Genomic DNA, 24,591 nt, shown 5'->3' with positions numbered 1-24,591 from the left:
TAGACAGTGGACCAAATCCCAAACGGGGCTTAGTTTTAGAATCCGTGACCACATTTTAGAGCAGAAAATGTGCTCTTTCTGTTAACAGTGTAGTGAATGTTCCAGGCATTAATTTTCGTTGGAGGAAGTTTTCGATAAATTGCACTTACTTCGAAAGAGGATCCGACTCCTTCGCGTCGTCCTTGATTTTCTGTTCTTCAATCTCCTGCATCACTTCTTGCTTCTTCCCCTCGATGTCAGTTCCAGAGCTGCTCGATCCCGTCACATCGTCCGAGTCTGTCTTACTATTACTACCACTACCATCATCTTTATCATTGAACAGCGCCGCCTGCTTGACCTCATCTGGCGTAATCGGCTGGGTTCGCGAACGTTCCCGCTTCTCTTTCTTAATGAAACGTTTCGCACCTATTTTTCTCACTGGCGCCTCATCCGACCCACCCTTTGCAAACAACGACGCTTTTTCAAAAACGCTCATCTTTGCTTTTTCGTCCACATGGTGTTCCTTAGTCTCTGCTAAGTCTATCACCGTTGGAGGAAGCGGTTTAAATGCCTCCAATTCAGCCGTCCGATCCCATGCAACAAGTTCCCGTGGCTCCTCCATTTCCGCATTCAGATTCAAATTCAAACTCTTGGGTTTAATCTCAGTTTGGTACGATGTTCCAATGACACCAACTTCAGGAAGTTGTTCACATGTTGGAAGAATTTTGGCATCAACAGAAGCCCTCCTTGGCCCGTCGACAGAGTCCTTTGAATTACTATCCTTCCACAATCTACCATCTTTCTGTGGTTGACCATCTTTAAATGACCCACTGTCTTTCAGTGATTCACCATCTTTTCGAAACCTACCATCTCTTTGTAATCTGCCATGTTTTCGTGAGCCAGCACTTCTCTGTGGCACGCCATCTCTCTGTGACTCACCATTTTTCAGCGAATCACCAACTCTCTTTGGCTCATCTACTTTCTTTAGCTCATCAACTTTCTGCGGTTCACCATCTTTATGTGATGTAACATCTGTTTGCAATATGCCATCTTTCCATATTGCCCCAGCTCTTTTCGGTGACCTCTCCCGCCCCAACCTCGGCGAACGCTCCTTCTTAAAACTATCCACAGTCAACATTGGTTTTTTAATTTCCTCTGCCGCTTGCGTCAAAATGTTTTCAAACTCTGCATCTTTTTCAGCAGGCGGGACATCCTTATCTTCATCTTCCGTCAAATCAAACAGCTTTTCAAATTCTGCCTCGATGTCATGAATTTCCTGATCACTCAGAACTCGATCTGAGTCGCTACCAGATTTCTGGAGTAAAGACTCGATCTCTCCATCATTAGCACCATCAACATTTACAACTTGTACAGATGGGATCGATGAAATCACAGGTTCTGTTTGTGCATTAAGAGAATAGTTCCTGGACAGCTCATTAGGGGATTTGGATCCCGACTTCACAGACCAATCTGGTTCGACAGGGACTGACGATATAACAGGTCCTGCTTGTGTTTGATATGAAGAGTTCCTGAAGTTGTCAGTAGAGGGCTTAGAGCGCGTCCGAATCTCCAATCTCTCCTTAACTTTAATCCCCTCCGACAGTCCTCTGGCAGAGGAACTTGGGACATCGATTTTCAAAACAGCAGCAAATGATTCCGACTCTGGAATGTCCGAAAGTTCATCACTTGTGATTGGTTGGGTTTTAAACCGAGGCGATGATCGGCGATTGATAGTTTTTGCCTTGGGCGACAGATGTTGTGGAAATTCTTTTCTACTTCCAGGGCGCAGGGCCGGTATTGCCTCTAATTTCTTGATGATACTTTTTGAAGATTTGGCATTGATTTGGCGTCGGAAGTCGATGACACTGGCTAGTCTGCAAAGACAAAACATATTCCTGTTAATATTACGACTCAAGTTAAGGAGGCGGGGAGGGCTATTATTTCGAAAATGGACAAGACCAGAGGGAGAAGACATACACACTCTGGAATGTAACAACTGAAAACATATTATAGGCATTAAGTTAAATTTTCAAGGAGGAATTGCCATCTGTCGAAACTGGTGCAACCCGAATGACAAAAAGTTGTGGAATGCTGGGGACAGAACCTAACCTTAACACTACTGATGAAACAGAAACTACCCAGGTACATACTTTTGGATGGGCCTACCATTTTCTCAGAAAAATACTCAAAAGAACAATGTTTGCACTACACACTAACTTCCTTCCCCTGGATCACTCACCAGCAGAATATTTTGCTAGTCATAGCCGATTGGCACTTGTGATGCACTTTGATAAACGAGCATTCTCCTCAATAGACATGATAGACGTCTCTTGCGCAAGTAACCATTAGAAATACCATGACTGGAACTGCTAGAACCAGGTACAGGTGAAGTACCCAGACGAGGAGCTGTGAAGTATATTTACATGCAGGCCTATTAATTGCCAATGATGAATGAAGATACCTTGTTTTTATTTCCTTAAGGTTGGCTTTCAGTGAAAACTGGTCATGGTGATTATTTGAAGCATTATCATTGGACTTCGTTCCCAAAATGCTTACTCAAACCAACACCCCTAAGTAAATGATAAGTGGTTGGACAGACAATAACCCTTAACACGAATGAAATAAATTTCCATGGGGCCTACCTGTCAAACGAACAACATCATGGAAATACAAATCCTAGAAGACACAATCAGTTTCCAGCCCTGACACAGCCAGGGGTTCCAATCCCTTGTCACTTGGCATTTTGAGAGCAAATAATTGATGGTAGGACAGACACACAGTCCACTGACACTGACACAAATGTCCAAGGAGCCTACCTGTCAAACAAACCAGATAATGAAAATACAAATCTTAGAAGACGTGATCAGTTTCCATGTAAATCATGAGCCATCAGGTACATCAGAAGCAATGTTTCAGTCAAGCATTGATGTTAATGTACTTCACAGAAGCCACACACATAGGCCTAGGTATTAACATCCCACACGGCATGTGCAGCATCGTAGGCCAGGTGGAAGAAATTGTCTGGTTTTTAGAGCAAAGAAGCACCATACAACTCTCAAATGTTATCTTCGTTGAAAAGCTGCAAGCAGATTGAGCAAAGGCAATAACCAGAGGTTAAACCCACACCCCACAAAACTGGAAACCTTTATAGTTACCATTGATCGAGTTTCATGTTACCAGCAAGAGTGGATCAGTCGATACTTCTCTATGTCCTAACAACATCGACCGAGCAAACCTTAGCCTGAGACAGCAAGAAAATATCAGCAGGATACCAAGACGGAACCAAGATGGCTCATCCAGGTATTAAAAGAATGGAAGCCATCTATGAGTGAAATGTAACAGCAGTTGCCTGAGGCAATGCGATGCAGTCGTTAAGCCGTCAGACTATGTCAGCAATTCAAATATCATAGTTCGATAACCGACACAGATATCACCTTGGTTGCGACGTTGGGAAAGGCAGTTCACCTAGATTGGCCTATGCTTTCGATGAGAAGTAGTGAACCCTTGATATCTTGTAACTTGGAAAGCAATAGTGAGGTACACGAGTACCCCCACCCATTCCTGGTTGAAGCTGAAGGCACTTGGCTGATAACCCTCACAAGCAACCAACCTTAGTGGCACGGTTGAGAGCAAATACAGAAGCAGTCCAGAAAAGTAGCATGATTAATGCAGCCTGATTGATGCAGCAAGCTGGAATGCTTGCCAATTTACCTCGGTCCTGATCAGTGCCTCTAGAGGTGGAGCACTCTTGTTGGGAAACAAAATGGCCGACTTATTGGGTCAGCCCTTGATGCTTCCGACATTAAATCAGTCGTGACGTCAAAACAGCAGAGGCTGACCCAATAACTTGGCAAAGTTTGGTGCCCATCTGGAAAGAGACAAATTGGATAAAAAATACTTGTGCGTTTTGTCATTCTACCCAGACAGTTCAGAATAGATGCACAGGTTTAATCATTCCACTAGCAACAAGACAGTTTTACAGCTGCCTTTTCAAAAGGTTGAAGGAGAGACGATAATATTGCCTTGAAGATCCTTATGACATCTTGGAATTTGAACCCCTAGGGGCTGTTATTATACAAACCAGTAGATCTTCCTGCAAAAGCATCCTCTGATGAGTAGATCCAAACTGCTTTCCACCTAAATTTCCACCATGAACTGAACAAAATTGACACAAAATTCAGCAACTCGTGGCCAAAATCAGGGCAAAACAGGAAATATGCCTCCTAATACAAAACATCGAACCTTCTTATATCCAAAAACTTGACCAGCAATTCTGCAAACAACAAACCTAGACGGTTCCGACACAATATTGACATGAAAATTGCTGCGTCGTGTTCATGATAAGCTACATCATAAATGTACATCTCCTAATTTATCCTGGTTAATGGGCCTGAGCATCAAATTTATCGTCCGAATAAATAGATCGAAAATTAGCCAATTGATCAAGTGATTATTGGCATTTTCCGGTCAATGTCACCCGAGGGATGTTTAATCTCTGTGGTGGATTAACTTTAAATATTGTCTCAGAAAGGCATGTACAGTGTATGTTGGCTTTGACAAAGAGTAACATTTTAGCCGTTTAACCCGTTATAATAAAAATTTGTTTGATATTCTACTATATGTCGCAGTGACGAATATTTTTTCGTCACATATGTTTCCAAAAAAGTTATCAAGTTCATCATTGAGCAAGAAATGAAACACCAAAATGCTGGAAATTGATGAAGACTCATTTTTTTATTTTTGGCCTGCTTGGCATAATTAACAGTTCTTGAGAAATGGCCAGGGGCAATACCAGCTGACTGAAACAGGGCTACATACATGAAGATCTAAAAGCTGTTTGTTGACCAACATGAACTCAGGGCCGTAGCTAGAGGGGGACAGGGGAGTATTTGCCCCAACTCCAAGGGTCACAACCCTAGTCAACACTAACACTTAAAAAAAATTCTCAAGGACCTAGATTTCTGTGTCACATGCATGTATCTATGGCAATGAGTGATGTCTGCATGTACATTTAACTCCTCAAAGGAGAGTTACAATCAGTCAGACCAAATTAGTCAATACTGATGGACATGCACTTTGAAAACACTTCATGGAGGAGGATATAATCTGGATTAATATATCTACATTGATCCAACTGATCACTGATCGATCTCGAAGTTGATGTGAAAAGGTTTAACCCTGTCAAAAATTGTGTTTTATCCAATGTTGATCGTGATGGTACCATCAGAATGTACTTTTCAAGAGCTTTCCAATTAAATGTCATGTCAATAGGTTTATTATGGTACCTTCCGAAAGTGCTCATCAAGAGCTTTCCAAGGAATGGTCATGTCAATCATTGGCCGATATTTATAAAAGACTAGTAAATGCTTTTACTTTAAACTTCATGTACATTTACACTAGCCATCTCTGTAGAAAACTGTAATAAAAGAATTTACTAGTCTTTATAAATATCAGCCATTGTCTTGGTTTTTGATAATCTTTTTTCGTTGTTTCTAAGTTGCTTTTGATAATTTATTTGTCCTGCACTTGAGTGTCAAAATCACTCCAATAAGTCTCTTCCTCTTTATAAACAACAGAAAGTTTTAGTCATCTCTTATGCTGTGTTCACACACACATTAAATGTCAGCCCGGTGTTGTGCTGCCATCTAGCCCGACACTGATAAAGTGCCCAAACAATCCTGCATCAGGCATACGGAGCAAGCTGGCAGCACCAAGTGAGCGGGTATAAACACCACTTGGATTCCCTTTAAATCTGAAGCAGAAGGGAAGCACCACCATGTATTATCTTCTCACAGGACATTTCAGATTGTGCAGCCAGCTGAAAAGTATCAGGGTGGCAAACACTTCACAGTGGTCATGTAGTGAGGCAGTACTGACCGTATATCGCACTCGCCAAGACTACACTCTGTCTGAAGATGAGTGGAGAACAACCCAGTCAATGGATCAAGATGTCAAGACAAAACAACTGTGGGGAATTAGGGAGATCGAAAGGCACAGCCAATTCCTGACATCCACAGACCTAAGAATATGATGCCGTCATCGAATACAAAGAGAAAGAAATGGACAACACCTTCGTTCTTCAATTGACAAGATTTGGTCAAGCTAAGGGTCAGTGAGAGCTGGAAACTAGACAAAAACAACCTCTCACCTATTCGCCTCAGAAACTTCATCATCTGTTACGGGCATTGTTGCCGAGTGCCAATCTCGTTGTCGTGGTTTCTGTTGCTTCCTCCGTGCAATCAGTGGCTCCAGGGCTGCGTCAGTTAACTTGGCCATCAGTTGCTCATCAGAGATGCGGCTAGATTCAGGCTGGGTCCTCTTTGGTAAAGGGATCTCACTTTGCTTGGTGCTGAAATGAAGAGCTTTGTTTTAGCCCTCTCATCACCAGCCATTTCGGACATTGAGATCCTGGAAGGACCTCGACAGCCTTTCATACCACACTCCACAGTGTAAAATCCTGTCTCGAACAATAGGCACGGATTCTCACCCTTTCTTAACAGAATTATTTGAAGATGGCAGGACTGGGACCTTGTGTATATCGAGTGAAGGAGTACATGTACCACTCTGTGGGTCAGTGGTACTGTAGGGGTGTCATTTTATGCACTCCGGGGGGTAAACTGACCTGTCAAGTTTCAACTTAGGTGTGACAAGACCAGAACCTGTCCGTGATCTCAGCGGGCTGCTGCTATCATCTTCTATCTTCGTCTGCATCTGGAATATCCGTGACTGGACCGACACAGCCTCATCGGGGAATTCCCAATTTTCCTCAGCTTGCGCTCTGAAAAAGAATATGGAAAGAGTTGATATTGGTCACTTCTTTGGTTAGAGTTGGAATTGTTGGGCGGCTAAAAAAATGGAAGTCAATTAACTTCAGCAACAAAATTCTCAAATTGGTGGATTATGAAGATTATTTGACCCAAATTATGATGTTTGGATTCTCTACTGGAAATTTTCCATCTTAGCAGCAATCTCACCATGCGCTTTGCACATACCGTATCATTTTGATTTCATCTGCTGCAGAAAGGGGGCGTGGACTGCTAGACATCTGCTCGGAATTATCATCTTCCAATCGTCGTGCCTTGAGCGCAGCCGACAACTCGTTACTATCGAAAGTGTGAGATTTCTGGTAGAGGGGGCGCCCCGACTGCTTTCTTCCTGCAGGTGAATAATCTGCCACATGTAATTGAAAAGATCCAGAAGATGCATCGAACGACTTTGCCGCACTGGCGTCGCCAAGTTTAGGCGTCACTGTGGCTTTCTGTTTATCAGTTAATGATGAGTGACGCCCCTTAGACACTGGGCTCTCTGATTTCGCAGACCTGTCAGAAATTTGTGAGAGAAATTCTGGTAAATTCAAAGCTGCAGTGTCTGGTTCCTTCTCGTGTCGTTTTCTGAAAATGTGTGTTGGTTCTGATGCCGTCTCGTCGGTATCATCTTTATGTTTCATAATTGACTGTAGTGTGAGGTGTTCGAGAGCTTCCGATTCCTCCAAAGATGGCCGCTTCAAGATACCAGAACGAGGCTGATCGTCGATGTCATCTGGATTCCGGCACGGCGATAAAACCGATTGATGTGGCTCAGCCGGTGACTGGGATCGATCCCGTCTTTTCAAAATCGGCCTGACATCATCTTCATCATCATGAATTTCCAACTCATCCCCACTCATTGAGTCGCGTTTCTTTAAAATCGAGATGGGCCGAATTTCCTCGCATGAACCACGTCTCGAAGAACTCGCCGAGTCGATTTTTTCAGAGTCACCAGAATCACGTTTCTTCAAGATGGACGTCATCCGGAGTTCTGGTTCGGATGAACGCCGTTCAACAAACTCTTCTGATTCACGTTTCTTAAGTATCGAAGCCGGTTTTCCATCTTCTCCAGAACTTCGGCGGCTCCTCATCGGGGAGCTGGTGGCACTTGACGTATTATCTGCCGAATCCCGCTTTTTAAGAATTGAAGATGGTTTGTGGTCACTCCACGAAACTTCTTCAACTTCCGCAAAATCTCTTCGTTTTAGAATTGAGGGTCGTTTCCCATCATCATCCTTATGTTTAAGTATAGAGTGCAATGTTTCTGCTGACTCGGCACTTAATGCCTCTTCTTTATTCTTAAGTATGGACACAGGTTCCTCAGTGTCATCGTCCACATCCAATGACTTTACCCGTAAGATCGGAACTGGTTCAACCGATTCTGGCGATACTACTCCCTCAAGAGATTTCCGGCGCAGAATTGGCAATGGTTCTTGTATTTTGACTACACTCTGTTTCTCATCCGGTGACTTTCTACGCAAAATTGGAACAGGTTCTTTTTCTGCGTCTGGGATTTCTGGTTTTAGTATCGGGTGGACTGCCTCTACGGTACTTGCTACCGCTGGTTGATTGTTGCGTTCACCAGACTCCGATCTTGCCCGGCGATTTTTTAATACATTTTTTAATTCTTCATCCTGGATTCCATCATCACTATTGACAACATGCTTCGCATTTCTCGGACTCCATTTCGTATCCAAATTATCCAATTTCGGACTCAGTAACTTTTTATCAATTTGATTCTCAATGGTGCCTTTTCGACGGGAAAGAATACGCGACAACTCATCATCAGGGCCACTAGACGAAGTATCCGACGAAAATTTACTCGGTCGACTCCTATCACGTAGACTTGATGTCCGCCGAACCGGCTTCGTTAAATTTCTCTCCAGTGAGGCTTGAATCGGCTCTTCCTTACTCGTATACAACCGTCCACCTGGCACAAAAATTTCTGCCTTGAGAGCAGGTTCTGCCCCGCCACCTGCAGGTGAAAACATGAACAAATGAGATGGCCGAACCGGAGACAACTTTTCTTCTGTCGTCGCTTTTAATGGTGTCGTCCTAATTGGCGATGCTGTCTCCCGCTTGCTGAACTTTGGTGACGAAATTGCCTGCGGTGTCGTTACCGTTTCTGAATCCGGAGTTGGATGTTTCTTAAGTTTCTCTGAGACGTCATGGTTACCAGCCGTTATGAGTTTAATCTGTTTTTGAATGTGATCCTCTTTTCCCGCAGTTGGTGGGGTTTCTGTTTCGGGCGAACGTTCCTGGTCTGGGCTCACCTTCTGTTCGACCAGGCGGCGATGGGAGAACCGATTCAAAATGGCAGTGATCTGGAACGAGAATTGAAATGGTTCAGTCTTATAATGAGAACTAGATATGAATTAGATCTACAGTTTGTCTCCTATACACTGAAATAGAATCTATAGATTTCTATCTGACACCTACTTAGCAGAAGTGTGTCTAGTTAAACATTCATAAATTGCATTTCCATTCATATCTATCACACATATTTATTCTTATTTCAAGTTATTTCTTGAACTTTTATGATCAAGAATTAATAAAGACAAATCTTTATCAATTCTTTTTGTGACTTGATGTTTATTTTGGGAGGTCGGTACGTTTATGCAAATATTTTACCACTTGAGATGTGGAAATGTTTATATAGAAGTGGTAAACAAAAACGAAAGGGAAAATACATAAAGTGACAAAATTAATAAAGATATTAGTAAATGAAATATCTTTGAAGTATCTTCTAAGAATAGAAAACAAAGGTTGGCCGTTATTGGAAGAAGTGTTTTGAGAAAGTTGTAGGAAAAAATCTAAGAAAATAATTCGCTCGTCAAGTTTTATTTAGTCATGCTAGTAATTACTACAGATAATTTGATGAAAGTTTACCTTGGATTTAATATGTCAAAATAACTGACAGCATGGATGGAAGTAAGAAACTTTCAGTGCATCGGAGTAAATTGTAGCGCAGAGATGTGCAACATGTATTGCAGCAGCCCTTAGACTTGTGACAGTCCCTGGCAAACTACCGGTACATGTAGTGATATTTATTGCATGCCTAAGCGACAAGTCCACAACCATGTGGTCTAACTGTGCCAGGTAGTAAATATAGCAATCAATGCAGTATTGCCAATCTGGCCAAAAAAATAGCAATTTTGCTCAGAAACTACATGTAGTGATCATTTCATTGCACATCGGACTAATGTACAATAATCTCAAACCTGTTTGACATCTATTGCAGGGCACAGTGATGGATGTTTTTTCTCATGATACATCACTGAAAATTGTTTGTGCTACTGAATATCCAAGAACTTTCTGCGTAAAGCGGGTGACGATGTCTCAATCTACTACTATTATGCTAACAATGAAAAAGCTAACTCCCAAGAGCGCTACCTACATACCTTCTCCTGTCGTATTTCAGCTGGTGTTATGGCCGTGTCGGATTTGGGGGAGGCGTTAGGGGTCACATTCTGGGGGACGAAACCGATGGGGTGAAAAAATTAGAAATGAACAGGGCAAGCATACATCACTGCAAATGAAACACTGATGGGAATGACTTTATTCGATAAGCATGTATCCAAACTGAATACATTTGCAGCTTTAATTTTTCATGCTAACATTTGCATTTTGCGTCTTGTGCAAATCGCTGAAATGTCAGGCTTGACAAATGAATGGGTTTACACTACAGCATGCATTGCAAAATCATGGAGGGGAAAAGAGGAGTGCATGCCCCGACGTCCCGCTATAGAAGGGCCCCACCCCAATTCCCAACAGCACTTTTTGGCTGATCTCAGCATACCGCAGAAGTCCTCATGTTTTATATGATGGAAATTTATGGAGAAAAACATGCTACAACATTTCATGCAAGTTTGGAACAACGTATCATGTTATTCCTGAAGTTTGATTCGTGCATGAGACTCAGCACTTGGACGACAAAAATCAGAGGTATTTCTGGCAACTTGGTTTGACTAATAATCTTTCATTCAAATTGATTCAGTAGCCATGAACCAACTGCCCTTAACCCCTTCACTGCCTGTCCCTGGTAGCATCGGGCATAACCTCAATAAACTGCCTCCCCTTCTAGTACCACGCATCCCACTTAAGAATACTAGTGATGCCAACTGCAAATCGCCACGTGAACTCTGGAAGTTCGTCTAAATATTGCAACAGTTCTGGTGGTGCCATCACCAGCATCTTCGTCACTAATTTTTCCAAATAACATTATTTTTAATAATTGCTTTTCAATCATGGCAAGGGGTGCCATTGCCACTCCGCAATGAAAGAGCTAGAATCTGGTCACCTAGTCCAAGCAAACAACATTCTCACCTCAGGGCCTTCTGATATATCTAGTGCTTGATTGTATTCCTCTGTTGTAACAGGGGTCGTCTTCGTCCTTGGTGACACCCCACGACCTTTGGGATCCTCGCTGAACACACTGCTGGATTCGCTGGTTCGGCCATCTTAAAGAGAAAACATTCAAAGTGTTTCACTTTTAAAGATAATCTTCTCTCACAGAACCACATACATATTTTGGTCTGAAAAAAAAAGTACAGAGTGTTACAAAAAGAAACCAGACCTTGCCAAAAACGGTTCCGACACATGACCTTTACGGAACCGACCTTTACATGTATACATCTTCAATCAGCTGAAATAAACTTAGGGGCCATCCTTAAATTGATTGATGCCACAAGAATGCCAATTTCTTTTCAATTGTAGTATAATTAGCTAGTCAAGCCACTGATATTTACAAATATGCCATGAAAAATAGCATATATTTTCACTATATCTCTGAATGCCCATCACATAGGTAAAGTTTAGGTTTAATTGAAGAGTTATCTGACTTTAATAGTGATCATTTATTTGTTTATACCTGCTGGGAGGAGAGTTCTTGGGTCGATTTTCATCAAAACCAAATACAGGTTTGAAAGCACACTGACGCTCACATAGTGAAATTACAGTTGACACAGGTTTGAAAGCACACAGATGTGAAATAACGGGAAAAAAGATCCAGACTGATAAGAATTTGATCTCTCAGTTGATTAGACTGGACAGTTGATATGGCGCATACGTGTATCGGTGAATAAGTCAAAGGCTCACAGGCCAGACTGATAGTATTTAACATTTCAGTTGGTTAAAGTTGGCAGCAAATGAAACCCCTGCCTAAATGTATGCAGCCATGAATTAACAAAGACTTGTCTTCATTAATTAAGAAGGACTAACGTGGTACTTGGCCCTTGCTCGTTTTTAAACATCACTCTAATAATCATCCATGAAAAACAGATGAATAATATTCACTCAGCATGCAGATCAACACAACTCATATATCCTACCCTTGTGATTCTTCAGCAGCGACAGCCCCTCCCCATGATCTCCAGAGACGGAGAAGCAGGGGCAGCACAATCGGGCAAATATAGAGGTCATCATGGTTTCGATACTCCACAATATATCAAGATCTACAATATTCCAATTAAGTTGCAGATAATCCAAGTATGTCCACACTTAACTTTATCCTAAAAGTCATATTCCAGAACCCAGCAAAACATAACTACTTCCTCATCTTCCATAGAACTTAGCAAAAACTGAAACACGTAATTTTGTCGATGTTTTCACAAAGTGACCAAATTTTTCATTTTGAGAAAACTCCACTCAAAGATTCCGTATAGTTTGAATGACTCTGTGCATTAGATATGAAAGAGTATAATGGCATGAAATGCATAAATAGAGGGTAAAGAGTTATGGAATTGACATTGGCTTTGAATATCACCATGATTATTGGTGTGTAAGTAGACATGGCTAGTACAACTCAGATGGTGCTGTTATCTCCATTTCAGAAAAATTGCAGACTGGTCACTATGTGAAATCAATGACGATTTATATCAAGATCATGCCGAGCAAATATGACAAAAGAGACCCGGAGATAAGAACCATCCTGCAAGTCATATGCATTAACCTCATACACATCAAAACAGAAAAAGAACATTAGGTTTATCAGAGATGAGAGAAACCTGATTTATCGCCACCTCAAAATGAATCGGAGACCTTGTATGTTACTGATACGTGGCAGAGAAGTGGACTGTGAAATTGAGTGACAGTCCAGATGATGTGAGACAAACACCCTCGATTACTTCTACAAGGTAGAACTTCAGACATGTCAAAAAAATCTGGCTTTATCATGCCCTAAACAGTCCCTCTCATAAGGTTATGGAGTGGGGTGTACCTTTAGCTCCAGGAACCAATGCCTCATCAGCTAAAAGTAAAAAGTTCTGAAGACTACATGTAGACTTTATTAATTATTCCTAAAGTTATCCTCCTCCTCCACAACAAGTACTCTGAAAGTTTCGTGAAGTAGTGAAGATTGCTCACTAAAGTATAATCCTATTCAAACAGAACAAAAATATTCAAAAAATATTCAAATGGGCAAAACAGTTCATGACAAACTAAAAATCCATGGAAAATTAATGGAGTCCACCACGAACAAAAGAAACATCTTAGACAGAGCATCATAAGAATCACTGATGAAACACTTCCGATGGATAAACTACACCATTGGAATTACTTATGAAGTCCTTTGTAATTTTTCAAATTGCACCAACGAAATGAAATGAAATCCTGGATTGTGATTTTTAACTGCACTTCAATTTGATTCCAGAGCAAGTTCCACTATGAGCACTGAAATCGACAATATCAAACACCCCAAAACAATCCACAAAGCCACCAAAAAAACTACATGTATATCTGATCCCTCCGGTATCATGAATCTGTATCAATATTTGAAAAGACACCACGTTTCATGAAAGGGAGATGTAGGCCTAAATCATGAATAATCAATTCATAAACAATACTATCCTGAACTTGCAACCTGACTAAATATTATGAAGCGGCCATCTTAAGGGCATCTGGCTATTTAGCAGGGGAGGTGAGAGTGAGGTCATGGGGATTTGGAGTAACATCAGGTGTTAGCCCCTCAAATGTATCACTGGAGGAAAATACGTGCTAATTAATGTTACCCAGTAATTAGTAATTAAAGGTGTATCAGGTGGGGGATATGTAGCCATATATCTGGGATTATGGGGATATCATGGGTTTAACCTGCTTAGAGTCTGATTCACGTAGTATTAAAGGTCTACTCTGTTCGTTCAACAATTTGAAAATAGACCTCAAAATGGAAAATTGTTATTTGTGTAAACACACACTGAATACTACATGTATAGACTTTGACAAAGCTGATGTGTAGACAGATAAAGAAATACTGCAAATACCAAGTTTCAGCAAATTTGCATGCATAGTAACTGCACTTAGGCATTGCGCATTTCTATTTCCTGTGCCACCAGTAAAGACAACGAATCAGGAAATGGAATCAGATCAAAAACATCAAAAATGTATCCAGTTCCAATTGCATCCAATTCGAATCGCATTCTATCCGACTATTTCTAAATAAATCGGAGACACATATACATATACACTTATAAACAAATACTGCTCCTGCTGAAATAGGCCTTCTCAAACTTGAATCCTCACATATTAATGTATCACATTCCATTCAAATTTCATACTATATGACAATCTCTCATCAGTCCAAAGTACATCTATAAACAAATATATAATAAGTTTATCCATCAACAAAGCAAACACATTTCGAACAGTTGTCAGCCAGTAACTGTTTCTCACAACACAATTGTACTACAGGCCTATTGCAAGCATACTCTACTTTCACCTGTGTAAGGTCACTCCAATTGAGGCATCCCTGTACAAGTATTGAATGCTATCATCACCGCTGCATTGCTAGGCCTGCCCGACCTTAGTTATCTGATGAACTGTAGTTACCGTTAGATACACATTGTTCTGTATGGACAACAAACAAACCGTTGTCACTGACCTCACATCCATGATAATAGAGTAATTAGTGCAAAAATATTCAATATTCATTACCCTTGTGGGTGATGTACATGCTGGTGCATAATGAGATTCGCATCTGTGAGGGTTACATAATTTACATGGGCCTAAAGGGACAATATTGGTGACCCAAGGTCATATGCGTGACATCATATCATTATGATGAGAGGGGTCGTCGTCGTCGAGGGTTGGACAAGCGGCTTGGCTATTTACCATCGACCAGCTTACATCGAAATACACTTCTGCTCAACAGTAGTATCATTCATCACTTCATAGTCATAGTTCTGAGCAGAAGTAAAATTACTGGTAAAGTGCATCTGTCCAGCATCACAAGTTTTTATCAGTTGCCAGCTGAGCAAATTGATGGCCTGGGCTCTGGGTTGCTAGACCATGCCAACTATGGTGACTACGGTGAGTACGAAACACACTAGGTACAAGTTTGTGGAACGGAATGTTGCAAGTCGCAAGAGATGTTTCCTATCACCAGAACTGTAGTAATAGCTTTCACTCCAATGCACTACTAAATCGACTCCATCCAACATGGTTATTTTTTGCTAATAATAGTTGCATTTATCCACAAATTAATGATGAATAATAACACTGTATTTACTCCTGCTGTAATACAGCTTTAACACTTGGTGCATTCTGATTAATAGCAATTATCATTATCCCAACCCTGCAGCCAGTTTCATTCAGCATTTCGAGTGCTCTCCACAGCTTTTCAGGCATGCCATGAAACAGAGGCAAATGCAGTGCACAACATGCTACGCATGTCATCCGCACGTCACAGGGCCAAGTATATGACGTATCATGCACGTCACCCACAGTGAAAGGGTTAACAGCCATGGTCATCAGTAGGTTTAAACTTACTTCGATCACAGCAAAATTTTCCAGTTAGACCTTTACAAAACATCTCGCACAACATAAAAGTTTATATACTTGAACTTTTACGATAGCTCATTGTTCAACGATGACAATTATATCTACTTCTTATCACAGAATTATTCTTTCTTTGTATTGAGCTCTTTTAAAGTGCAGAGACGGTGTGTGTATGTCTTTATCATATAACTATTAAAATACCAAGGTATAGAACAAACGGATCCAACTAAACTGTTTTTAAAACATTAGATTGCATAACTTTTGCAAGTTCTCTTTTGGCAGCATGTGATGGACGGCTGCTTCCTTGTTAAAGACGAAGTCACTTGGCCGATAAGTCCTGAGGGCATGCATGGTAAGATAGTCGTACTAAAGAGGTGATGATTTATAAGGAACTTGTTGAGATCAAATCTAGGTATGTCTTCTTTGTTCTCCTTTCCCGTGATCTGAATGTCATATCCAGGTCAGGTCCCGGTCGGCCATCGAGAACACAACTTATTCTATAGGCTTTGTTGTCGAGAAATCAGGAAATCTGATTGATCCAATAATGCCTTTATTTGGGAAGTGATATTTTGAATGTCTGCAAAATGTGAGTGTTATCAAGATTTGGTGAGATAATTGGCCTGTGATGGGTTGTTCGTGTACGAGTGGTGCAGTGCACAATCACAATGGTAACTGCCATCTTGCTGATCCGTGGCACTGTCAGAGAAAGTTGCCCTCCCTATCCCACGAGTGCACCTGGATTGACCATGTATCAAACCCGGGACCTTAGAGGTGACTGGTGCTGATGTTACCACTGTACCAATCCAATAGCCCAAATCATTGTGATCAGGATTAAAGGGAGAGGGACAAATTCATGTTCTGGAGGTGTGCAGCAACGAACCCCGACCCCAGGCCCTAAACATCCATGCTTCAAACAGTAATACACACCTGACCACACATTTGGCAACAACACAACCTTCCCAGAGGCGCTGGTAACTGATAGCATGTATTAATAGCAAGCGATAGCGTAGAATAGCTCAGAGGTTTGAACCACGCTCAGACTTCTCATAAAAATTGTTTTTGTTGACATTGCGAGATTGAATTGCTATGTGTGTTTTCGTACCCACCACACTGATCAGCTGATAGTGGTGAAGCTTTCATAGCCGAGGTGTTGAAATACTTGATTGAAAGAGACATATAGATATCAGTTGCTTTTACACGAGGACAGTTTTAGCCCTCCTCACCTCGAGCCACTTGAAGCCGGATCACCTGTAACTGGCTGTAACTTTGCGCTGTCTACACGGAGACGGATCAAATCGCCGGCCCCAGGTCAGTTCAGGCCACTTAAACCACTAACCCGTCGCATGGTGGCGCATGTTTTCATGAACTGCTATATACCGCACTATTCGATTTTAGTACCGTGCGCAAAGTGACTCGAGGCCAGATCGGTTCTACACGAGAGATTAAGAGTCTTGAAGTGGCTCCAACCCGCCTCAAGTGACTCGAGACTGCAGTGCTAACGCGCCTCGGGTCAGGTCACTTGGAGACGGTTCTATTTCGTTCTACACGATAAAAATTATCCTGACCCGCTTCGAGCTGGCTCGAAGCCGGTTCCAACTGTCCTCGTGTAGAAAGGCCTAATGTCCAAGCAGAATCAAGAAAGCCAACTGATACAACAATACATTAGAAAGCTCTCCATGAGAGAGATCAGAACTTGTTTTTCCCATTAGAACTTGAACAGCCGACAACAAGTGCATTTGACAGGTTCAAACAAATTAGCTGTTTGAGTTAAAACTCTACTGCTACTAACTACTTGACCATCCACATCCTAGGGGAGAGACAAAGTACTTCAGTCCCCAAAAATTGCATATTTCATTTGGCTCATACTTCTTGGTATTTATCTTATGGTTCGATCTTTAGCAAAGAACTATAAAGAAGTAAAAGCCTGAAGCTCTAACCAGAAATGTGGGCGGTGTTATTTGGTATTCGAAAGAAAAGCATCATTGTTGATATTGATGAGTTGGGTATGTCCCCAACCCACATCGGTAAAATGATGTAGGCCATACCTTCCATGCTGGAGGCATCTGTTCCAAATCTGAAATAAGATCAGTTAGCTCCACCTCCCTCATCCAAAATAGTGCATTTATCATGTTTATGATTTCTCAGGGCCATGCTTTTAAAACTTCTTAGTTAAAGCTTTTTTTTTCAAAACAGGTAAGGGTGTCTCCTCCACATCAATTTCAAACTACAAACTTAACTAGTAAAAGAGAGCAGATTATCCTGATAAAATTCTAAGAAATAATATGAAAATAATCTACCTACCCATCATTAGTAATAACGTCCAAGAAATTCGACACTCCTTGACTAAATATTCTGCCCGAATCCAGAACTGAACATCGAGACCTTGTAAATCGCTTTCAAAGACGTTTTACCCGTGTCTTTATGATCATATATATCACAACTTTTATGTTCGAACAGCAAAAGGAAATCATTATTTCCCATTGACATGATTGAAGGATAGGCCAGTGACACCAGGCCTGTGTGCCTGCACTCTCTATGGTTCAGTGGGCAAGAATTTATTAAAGCAAACTTTGTATTGCTCACTTGAAGAGGCTTGATCCAATTAAATTAGTGGCTCTCTTCAATGAAATACTCTCCTTACCAGAAGTAAGCTTGCTCACTGCATGCGGCATGACAATCAAAATAATCATTTACAGCAGCAAGTTACATACATGGCCAGTTGCAAAAACTTTCACATGCATAAGCCGCACTTACACCACCTGAAAATGGACCACCAATCTTGGTTCGGGAACCAATGCCGCACCATCGAAAATCCACCAAGCGCTTACACCAGCGCTGCAGCTAGTTATAAAATCCGGCTACAGATGGCGCGCAAACAATAAATTGCATGCGCAGAAAGCGCCATTTCGAAAGCGCCGCCTGGAGCCGAACCATCTAACTAGCTAATTGCCGATCCATTTGCGCGTACACCACGACAAAGCCGAGCTTTTAGCAAGCCGGGCGAATTTGGACCATCAAGCTTGGTGGGACAAATTCGCTCGGCAATTTGTATCGGCAATGGATTGCCGAACCAATTTGTCGCGGCAATGTGGTGGTGTAAGTGCAATTGGTCCACCAATATTTCGTGGTGTAAGCGCAGCTATATTCTCAGCTCAAGGATTTTAATTTTTTTGTAGAATGAGCAATGCAACTATTAACGTGTGCCTTGTACGCCCCCTCTTCAAGTAAGACGCACTCACGACAAACAACACACCTCTTTATCTTGTGGTAAATCTTCGACATCCGATCATGATGGCCAAAACTTGATTGGCACGTCAACCTGCCCGTAACACTTCCATCTGACGAGGACTCACTTTTTGGTCAAAAATACCCCCCCCCTCCAGCCATTTATAAGTTCTGTTAAAAAAACACAAACACCATCTTCAGGGTGAAGATGGAACTGACTCATTCAACGCGTAGGAATCAGTTGCGAAGCGATTCCGACTATTGGAAATTTTTGAGTGGGTCGCGAAGTGCTAAAAAGGGCTTACTTTTGGTCACTTTTCAACCAGAAAAATTAGGGAGGCGCTCTCAATCCAGCTCCTGTGATTCAGACCTGCTTCCTAACAGAGAATACTAAGAGAGGAATACTGGCCAAATGACACCACCGAAACCACAAATCTTTGGGGCTCTGTGGCAGAACTCTCGTTGACAGCCCACTTTGTAACCAAAAAACAGACTGACTGTCTAGTGTGCAACCGAAACTGAAAAGTAGAAGACGAAAAAGCTTTAATTAAGTCACTGACTCACCATCTTTATTTAAGTCCGACTTTCGTGCTGCGGCCTTCTCCCTCCTCCGTCGAGCGCGTGCCTCCATTTTTGCCTCCAGCACTGCAAAATCATTCGCGATTGTATCCGCAATTTGACGCTTCTCGTCCAAGCGGTCAGAATCTGTCGACTCGCGTCGTATGTATCTTTGGCGGGCACGCACCCGACTGCCGCTAACAGAGGAGGTTGATGGCTGCGGCCCTGCAGACTTGTCCGTAGCACCACTTTGTGTTGCATCATCACTCGGCTCTTTCTTCACCTCCGAAACAAACCTGCAAAAATTTCAATTTGCGGTTTAAAATTAAAAATGGGATGGTATCTTGGTATTAGGGTTACACCATGAGGGGGTGTTCACTCAATGTCCAAACACAACTTCATGGATACTCTAAACCGTAACCATTTTTGCACTTTTAAATCTTGCAATTTATAAACAAATTTGGAAAAAACAAATTTCCCTCGTCTTTTCCACTCTAAGTTGTTTTTTCATGAAATTCATGCAAACAAAATGCCCATGAAAATTTGGCATGGTCTACAGTACACATTCTGGACTACTGCAATCTGTTGGTACAAGTACGGCGGGGTTGGGGAGGAGCTACATGCTTTTTTGTGCTTTCAACCGAGACACATATCCGTCATGTCTATTTTCTACAGAGAGAAGGCATTTATGAGTCCAGAAAAAATGTATTGCCATCAAAGTGGCCACGCAAAGACTCAAATCACCTCACAAAAGTTTGAATGCATACAGAAATTTCAGGAAGGTGTTGCCTTCTGAAGCATTTATGAATCTAGAATGACAAAAAACGTTAGAATAACCAAACGCTGTCAACAATTTTCCAACTTCTCAGACCATTATCGACAGTTTTGCATTCAAGCAAAAAATGACAGCCTACCTTACCTGTTCCCCATGATAATATCTACCGAAACCAGCGAAGTTCCCAGTAAAAGTGGGCACGAAGAAAACTTGGGGCAGGCTTCACAGCTTGCCAGATCAGATAAAACGATAGTAAAAGCACACTTAGAAATTCTACCACTATCGCTATCAGGGAGTTTAATAGCTATGGCTGTTGATATACGGGGAAATCTTGGAATTCGTGAAGACTACTTCATATCATGATATTATCCCTCAAACACACATTGACCTTTAGACCACATGTATTATCCAAATAACTATGAACTTTCAGCACTTTGACCACTACATGTACATGTAGCCAAGATCGACATGATCAATAGGCATTATTCAACAACTGTAACTGGTAGGTATACAATCCCAATTTTCAGAAGATATGAATATATATTTTGGGAATTAGAAAAGTCGGCCTTACATATCAAGGTGATAGAAAACCAAATTTTCCGATCAGTCATTTTTTAACATTTGTCTGATAGTTTCGCCTCAGTATCTTATGATCAATCGCCTGCATCTAAGGTGTCCGTCAAAGTCAAACAAATGGTTTTTGTTACAGGCGATAATTATCACATTTGGCAAAGGTTTTTTTGTTAGCAGTTGCTGCTGGACATTGCATGTGACAAGAATCCGGCATCTTTGCGATTTGCAATAAATATCAAACTCTGCGTTAAACGATTTTACTCACAGATAGGGAATACTTTTGCTGCAGATGAAAGAGATAATTATCGCAGGTCGGACTGATAAAAATCTCTCGTTTGTGTGGCACATGAGTGAGACCAACAAGGAACCTGCATCTTGGGTGAAGGAATCAAGTTCTGATCGATCAGAAACTACCTGTATTCGATACCAGCTGAGAAGGCAGACCTACTCATTGATAGAGTGTGCTGGAAACTTCAGACTAAACACAACCAGACTGATTTACCAGCCACCTGAGCAGTCAGGGGTGATCCAAGGTGAGTGCAGATATCTGTCTGTAGGAAAATTAATTATTTGATTTCGTAATGGAAAATTCAACCAAAGCTGTTACTGGTTTTTTGTCTTACCCAAGTTGACTTCTTTCAGAAGTTGATTTCCTTCCAGCATGTTCTTCCATAGCCTCTCCCAATCGGCCCGACACACGCTCGGACTCCCCAGGCCCTAATCCATTACTGTCATCCTTCGAAATGCATTGACGACTCTTATTGGAATCTGTCACATCACTACCGCCAAATTTTGGTTTTTCTCCTTTTAATTCATCACTACTGCTACCGAACCGACGCGAAAGGCGTAAACGAGATGGTTTTAAATCTATGTCCCCCTGATCGGTCGAAGTCGAACCTGACCCGTATCTACTCGCAAGTTGTTTACGTCGCTCAGCTTTATATTTTGCAATCCGTTCGGCGCGGGCATCAACTTCATCTTGCGCAGCTTCTTGCGGTTTATTTTCCTTGTTTGACTCTCCATTTTTTATATCAGCACCAGTGGCAGTTAAAATACTGCCGAGCTCAGCAGTTTTTGAGCGTCCCGACAATTTCGTGGCCATTCTCCGAGGGGAATCGAACACACCATCCAGGTCATGGCCCCCCGACGAAGGAGAATCAGCTTTCCCATCCGCCGAGTCCCGTTTATCAAAAGGACCAATCGTAGCCGGTTTAGACGATCTAGTATAATGAAACGATGGACTTGTTTCAACTGTAGATGCCGATTTAGAACCGACAGGTGATCTACGACTAGGGGAGGGAAAGGTACCGCCCACTGGGGACCTCCGTTCGGGTACCTGGTGAGAACCAGAATATGCCGAATCTACGTCTAAATTGCGGGAATATTGTGTGTCCTGTCTTACAGCACCTAAAGATTGCACAGGCATTGTTTTTGACCGTTGCACCCGTGGTGACCTTTGACCTTTCCTTCTGGGCGGGTGCCGCATATGCATATCCTCGTCCGAATCGCTATCAACAACAGGTGTGCGTCGTGAATAATTCTTACGGGAACTCAAACGTCGCTCTATTGTCACATCCTCCGATCGGTACGACTTGGATTGTTCGTCCACCTTTGACCTCGCGTCACGGCGATCCTCATCAGCAGTTCTGGTCCGGTCGCGTAACCGATCGGACTGGCGGTCGTCGTGGTAACTTACAGAGGGTACATCGTCACGCGCGCCAGAGTCTGAATACTTTCTCGTAGAGGTATAGGGTGTTGTGCTTGGGGTGTCTGAATATTTTCTTCCCGATATGTAAGATTTTGAGCCAAGGGTGTCTATGGAATCTGAATATTTTCGCGATGCCGTATATGAGGGCCTTGAGCTTTTTGTGTCAGCGTAGTGTGATTGCCGCAAATCATCCTGGTCATATTTTGATCTTGTGCTGGAGCTTGGATAATACTGAGGGGAGTACGGAGGCTGGCTTCGACAGGATGCATCACTTGACTGGTTCTCGGCCCTGAAACACAAAAAAGAGCATAGAAAATATTTATATCTCAGCAAAATATTTCAGTTAGATGGCAAACATCTAGTAATCTGCCTAAACCCACCTTCTACTTGGAGTATCATATTCCGTGAAATCTGTTGAATGCGACCGGCCTATCCTGGTGGATGTTGGACGGCCGATATCGAAACTAGGGCTGGACTGAAGCGTGAACGGGGAAGACATTGTGCTGTTATCGAATGTGTTGGAGCGACCAACATAGGACGAACCACCAGTGGAACCTGGAAGAAAGTATTATGCCTTTAATGATAGCAGCTCATTGCTCAAAGGATATTCTTTGCACAGAGTGGTTAGGTGAAGTAGCATTAGCATGGTACGATAGACTGTGCAAGTGTACAATAATGGGCGAGGCCTACAAATGGGGACAAGTCAACCTGGTCCACAGGTAGCTTTTGGCGCAAAGTAATATTTTGCAGTTGTATGAATTTGCAACTTTTGCATACCTTTGATTTAAATCCTTCCCCTAGTTTCATGTAGCGTTCTTATAACTACAAGTATGTGACAGTAATACAAATAAATATGATGAGATATATTCTGACCGAAAAACTGAAAGAAATCTTGTAGGACGCCAAAATAAAAATCGTCGAAATTATATGTTTTCAGAATTTTGGCAAATTGCAAAAAATGTTAAAGTGCAAAAGTTCAGTAGTGTACAAAGTGTACCAGTGTTCCTTGCAATGGGTAGGCACATTGGCCACTGGCTGTTTCATTTTATTATCTACAGTATGATACTGACCTATTTTGTAATCTCTGACCAGTGATCCTGGCATAGATGTCCGCCGCCCATAATCAGTTGTTGATGGCGGCTTATATGATGAGGTGGGCTCGTCCGACGATCGCGACACGAAGCGTCTTCTTCCTGTAAATAGAGAAGTGAGAGACGTTTCATTCAAGAGGCTCAGATTTGCTGTCAAATTTAGGCACGGATCCGGAGGTGGCGTATAGAGAAAGTTCCTCCAATCTTGGAAAAGAATATTGAAGCTAAAAGAACGGTTAAGACAACCTTACCAAAACAGTTTCGTTGATCAGGTATCCTATTAAACTCCATTCTCTAGATTGAAATCGGACCTTTATCCAAAAATACAAGTGGGTCACGAACGAGCCGACACAATAATAACATGACATGACAATGTTAAAGTACAGTTCATATTTACAAAACCTCAATGACCTGTTTGGATCATTTGATTAAATTTTAATCACAAGGCTTACCTGAAACCTGATTGGGATTTCACGAGACGTAAACTGGTTTGGTTGTGGTCGTTTCACATTGTTTTTACGTTATTTTATTTACCCTTTTGCAGTTGGTGACGTCCATAGCACTTGGTCGCAACCTCTTTTAACACGCAAAATGCACTATGGATAGTTTTATCATTATAACAGTGTAGATGGCAATACTTTTGATCCAGTCAGCACAAGATTGCACCGGGCGAAAAAGGCCTGCCGCAGCGAAATGGATGAAACTGACCTTCTCGTAAGCCCAGAAAAGGTGCACAAGAGGCTGCACCCCCAAGCGGAATTGAATCTCCATGAGTTCAATTGAGGAAAAGTTGAAAGTTTTGTTTTAATAATTTTTTCCTTCTGATTTTTTTGGCATACAAAACTTGACATATACTCTCAACTCAGCTCTATAAGACCAGGTTGATAATACTGCCCAATAGCACATTATGATGTTTATTTACAAGGATATTCATCCAGGTTAGGGGTGTTAGGCCTATACGAATTCTCGTCAGACCTCATTGGTTGGAATCGTGATTTCGGGTAATCCTACATGTATGATTAACATATAATGGGCGGACAAGAAATATATGATCTGGTCTTATACAGCCGAGTTGAGAGTATATTCAACCACTTGTTGACATAT

The 24,591-nt window shown here is 41.8% G+C and overlaps 1 protein-coding gene across 7 annotated transcripts in view; it reads right to left on the bottom strand.

Moving 5' to 3' along the window:
• Positions 1–24,591, bottom strand: part of LOC135499312 (supervillin-like) — a 150,048-nt gene that overhangs the window by 85,556 nt on the left and 39,901 nt on the right. For 4 of the 7 annotated variants that reach the window (XM_064790036.1, XM_064790037.1, XM_064790039.1 and 1 more), the window contains exons 2-11: positions 23,467–23,589; positions 22,777–22,951; positions 21,312–22,685; positions 19,347–19,636; positions 11,112–11,245; positions 10,187–10,255; positions 6,972–9,109; positions 6,602–6,757; positions 6,128–6,328; positions 150–1,853 (exon numbers count right to left, since the gene is read on the bottom strand). In XM_064790036.1, the coding sequence (XP_064646106.1) occupies positions 150–1,853; positions 6,128–6,328; positions 6,602–6,757; positions 6,972–9,109; positions 10,187–10,255; positions 11,112–11,245; positions 19,347–19,636; positions 21,312–22,685; positions 22,777–22,951; positions 23,467–23,589 (6,364 nt within the window). Of the gene's footprint in view, positions 1–149; positions 1,854–6,127; positions 6,329–6,601; positions 6,758–6,971; positions 9,110–10,186; positions 10,256–11,111; positions 11,246–12,115; positions 12,196–17,858; positions 17,938–19,346; positions 19,637–21,311; positions 22,686–22,776; positions 22,952–23,466; positions 23,590–24,591 lie in introns of those variants that run through there. The other 3 variants (XM_064790038.1, XM_064790041.1, XM_064790042.1) reach the window with 3 other exon arrangements.

Source organism: Lineus longissimus, chromosome 15, assembly GCF_910592395.1.
Source record: "Lineus longissimus chromosome 15, tnLinLong1.2, whole genome shotgun sequence".
Taxonomy (NCBI): domain Eukaryota; kingdom Metazoa; phylum Nemertea; class Pilidiophora; order Heteronemertea; family Lineidae; genus Lineus; species Lineus longissimus.
The sequence above is the reverse complement of the archived record's forward strand: the minus strand, read 5'-3'. Positions and strand labels throughout refer to the sequence as shown.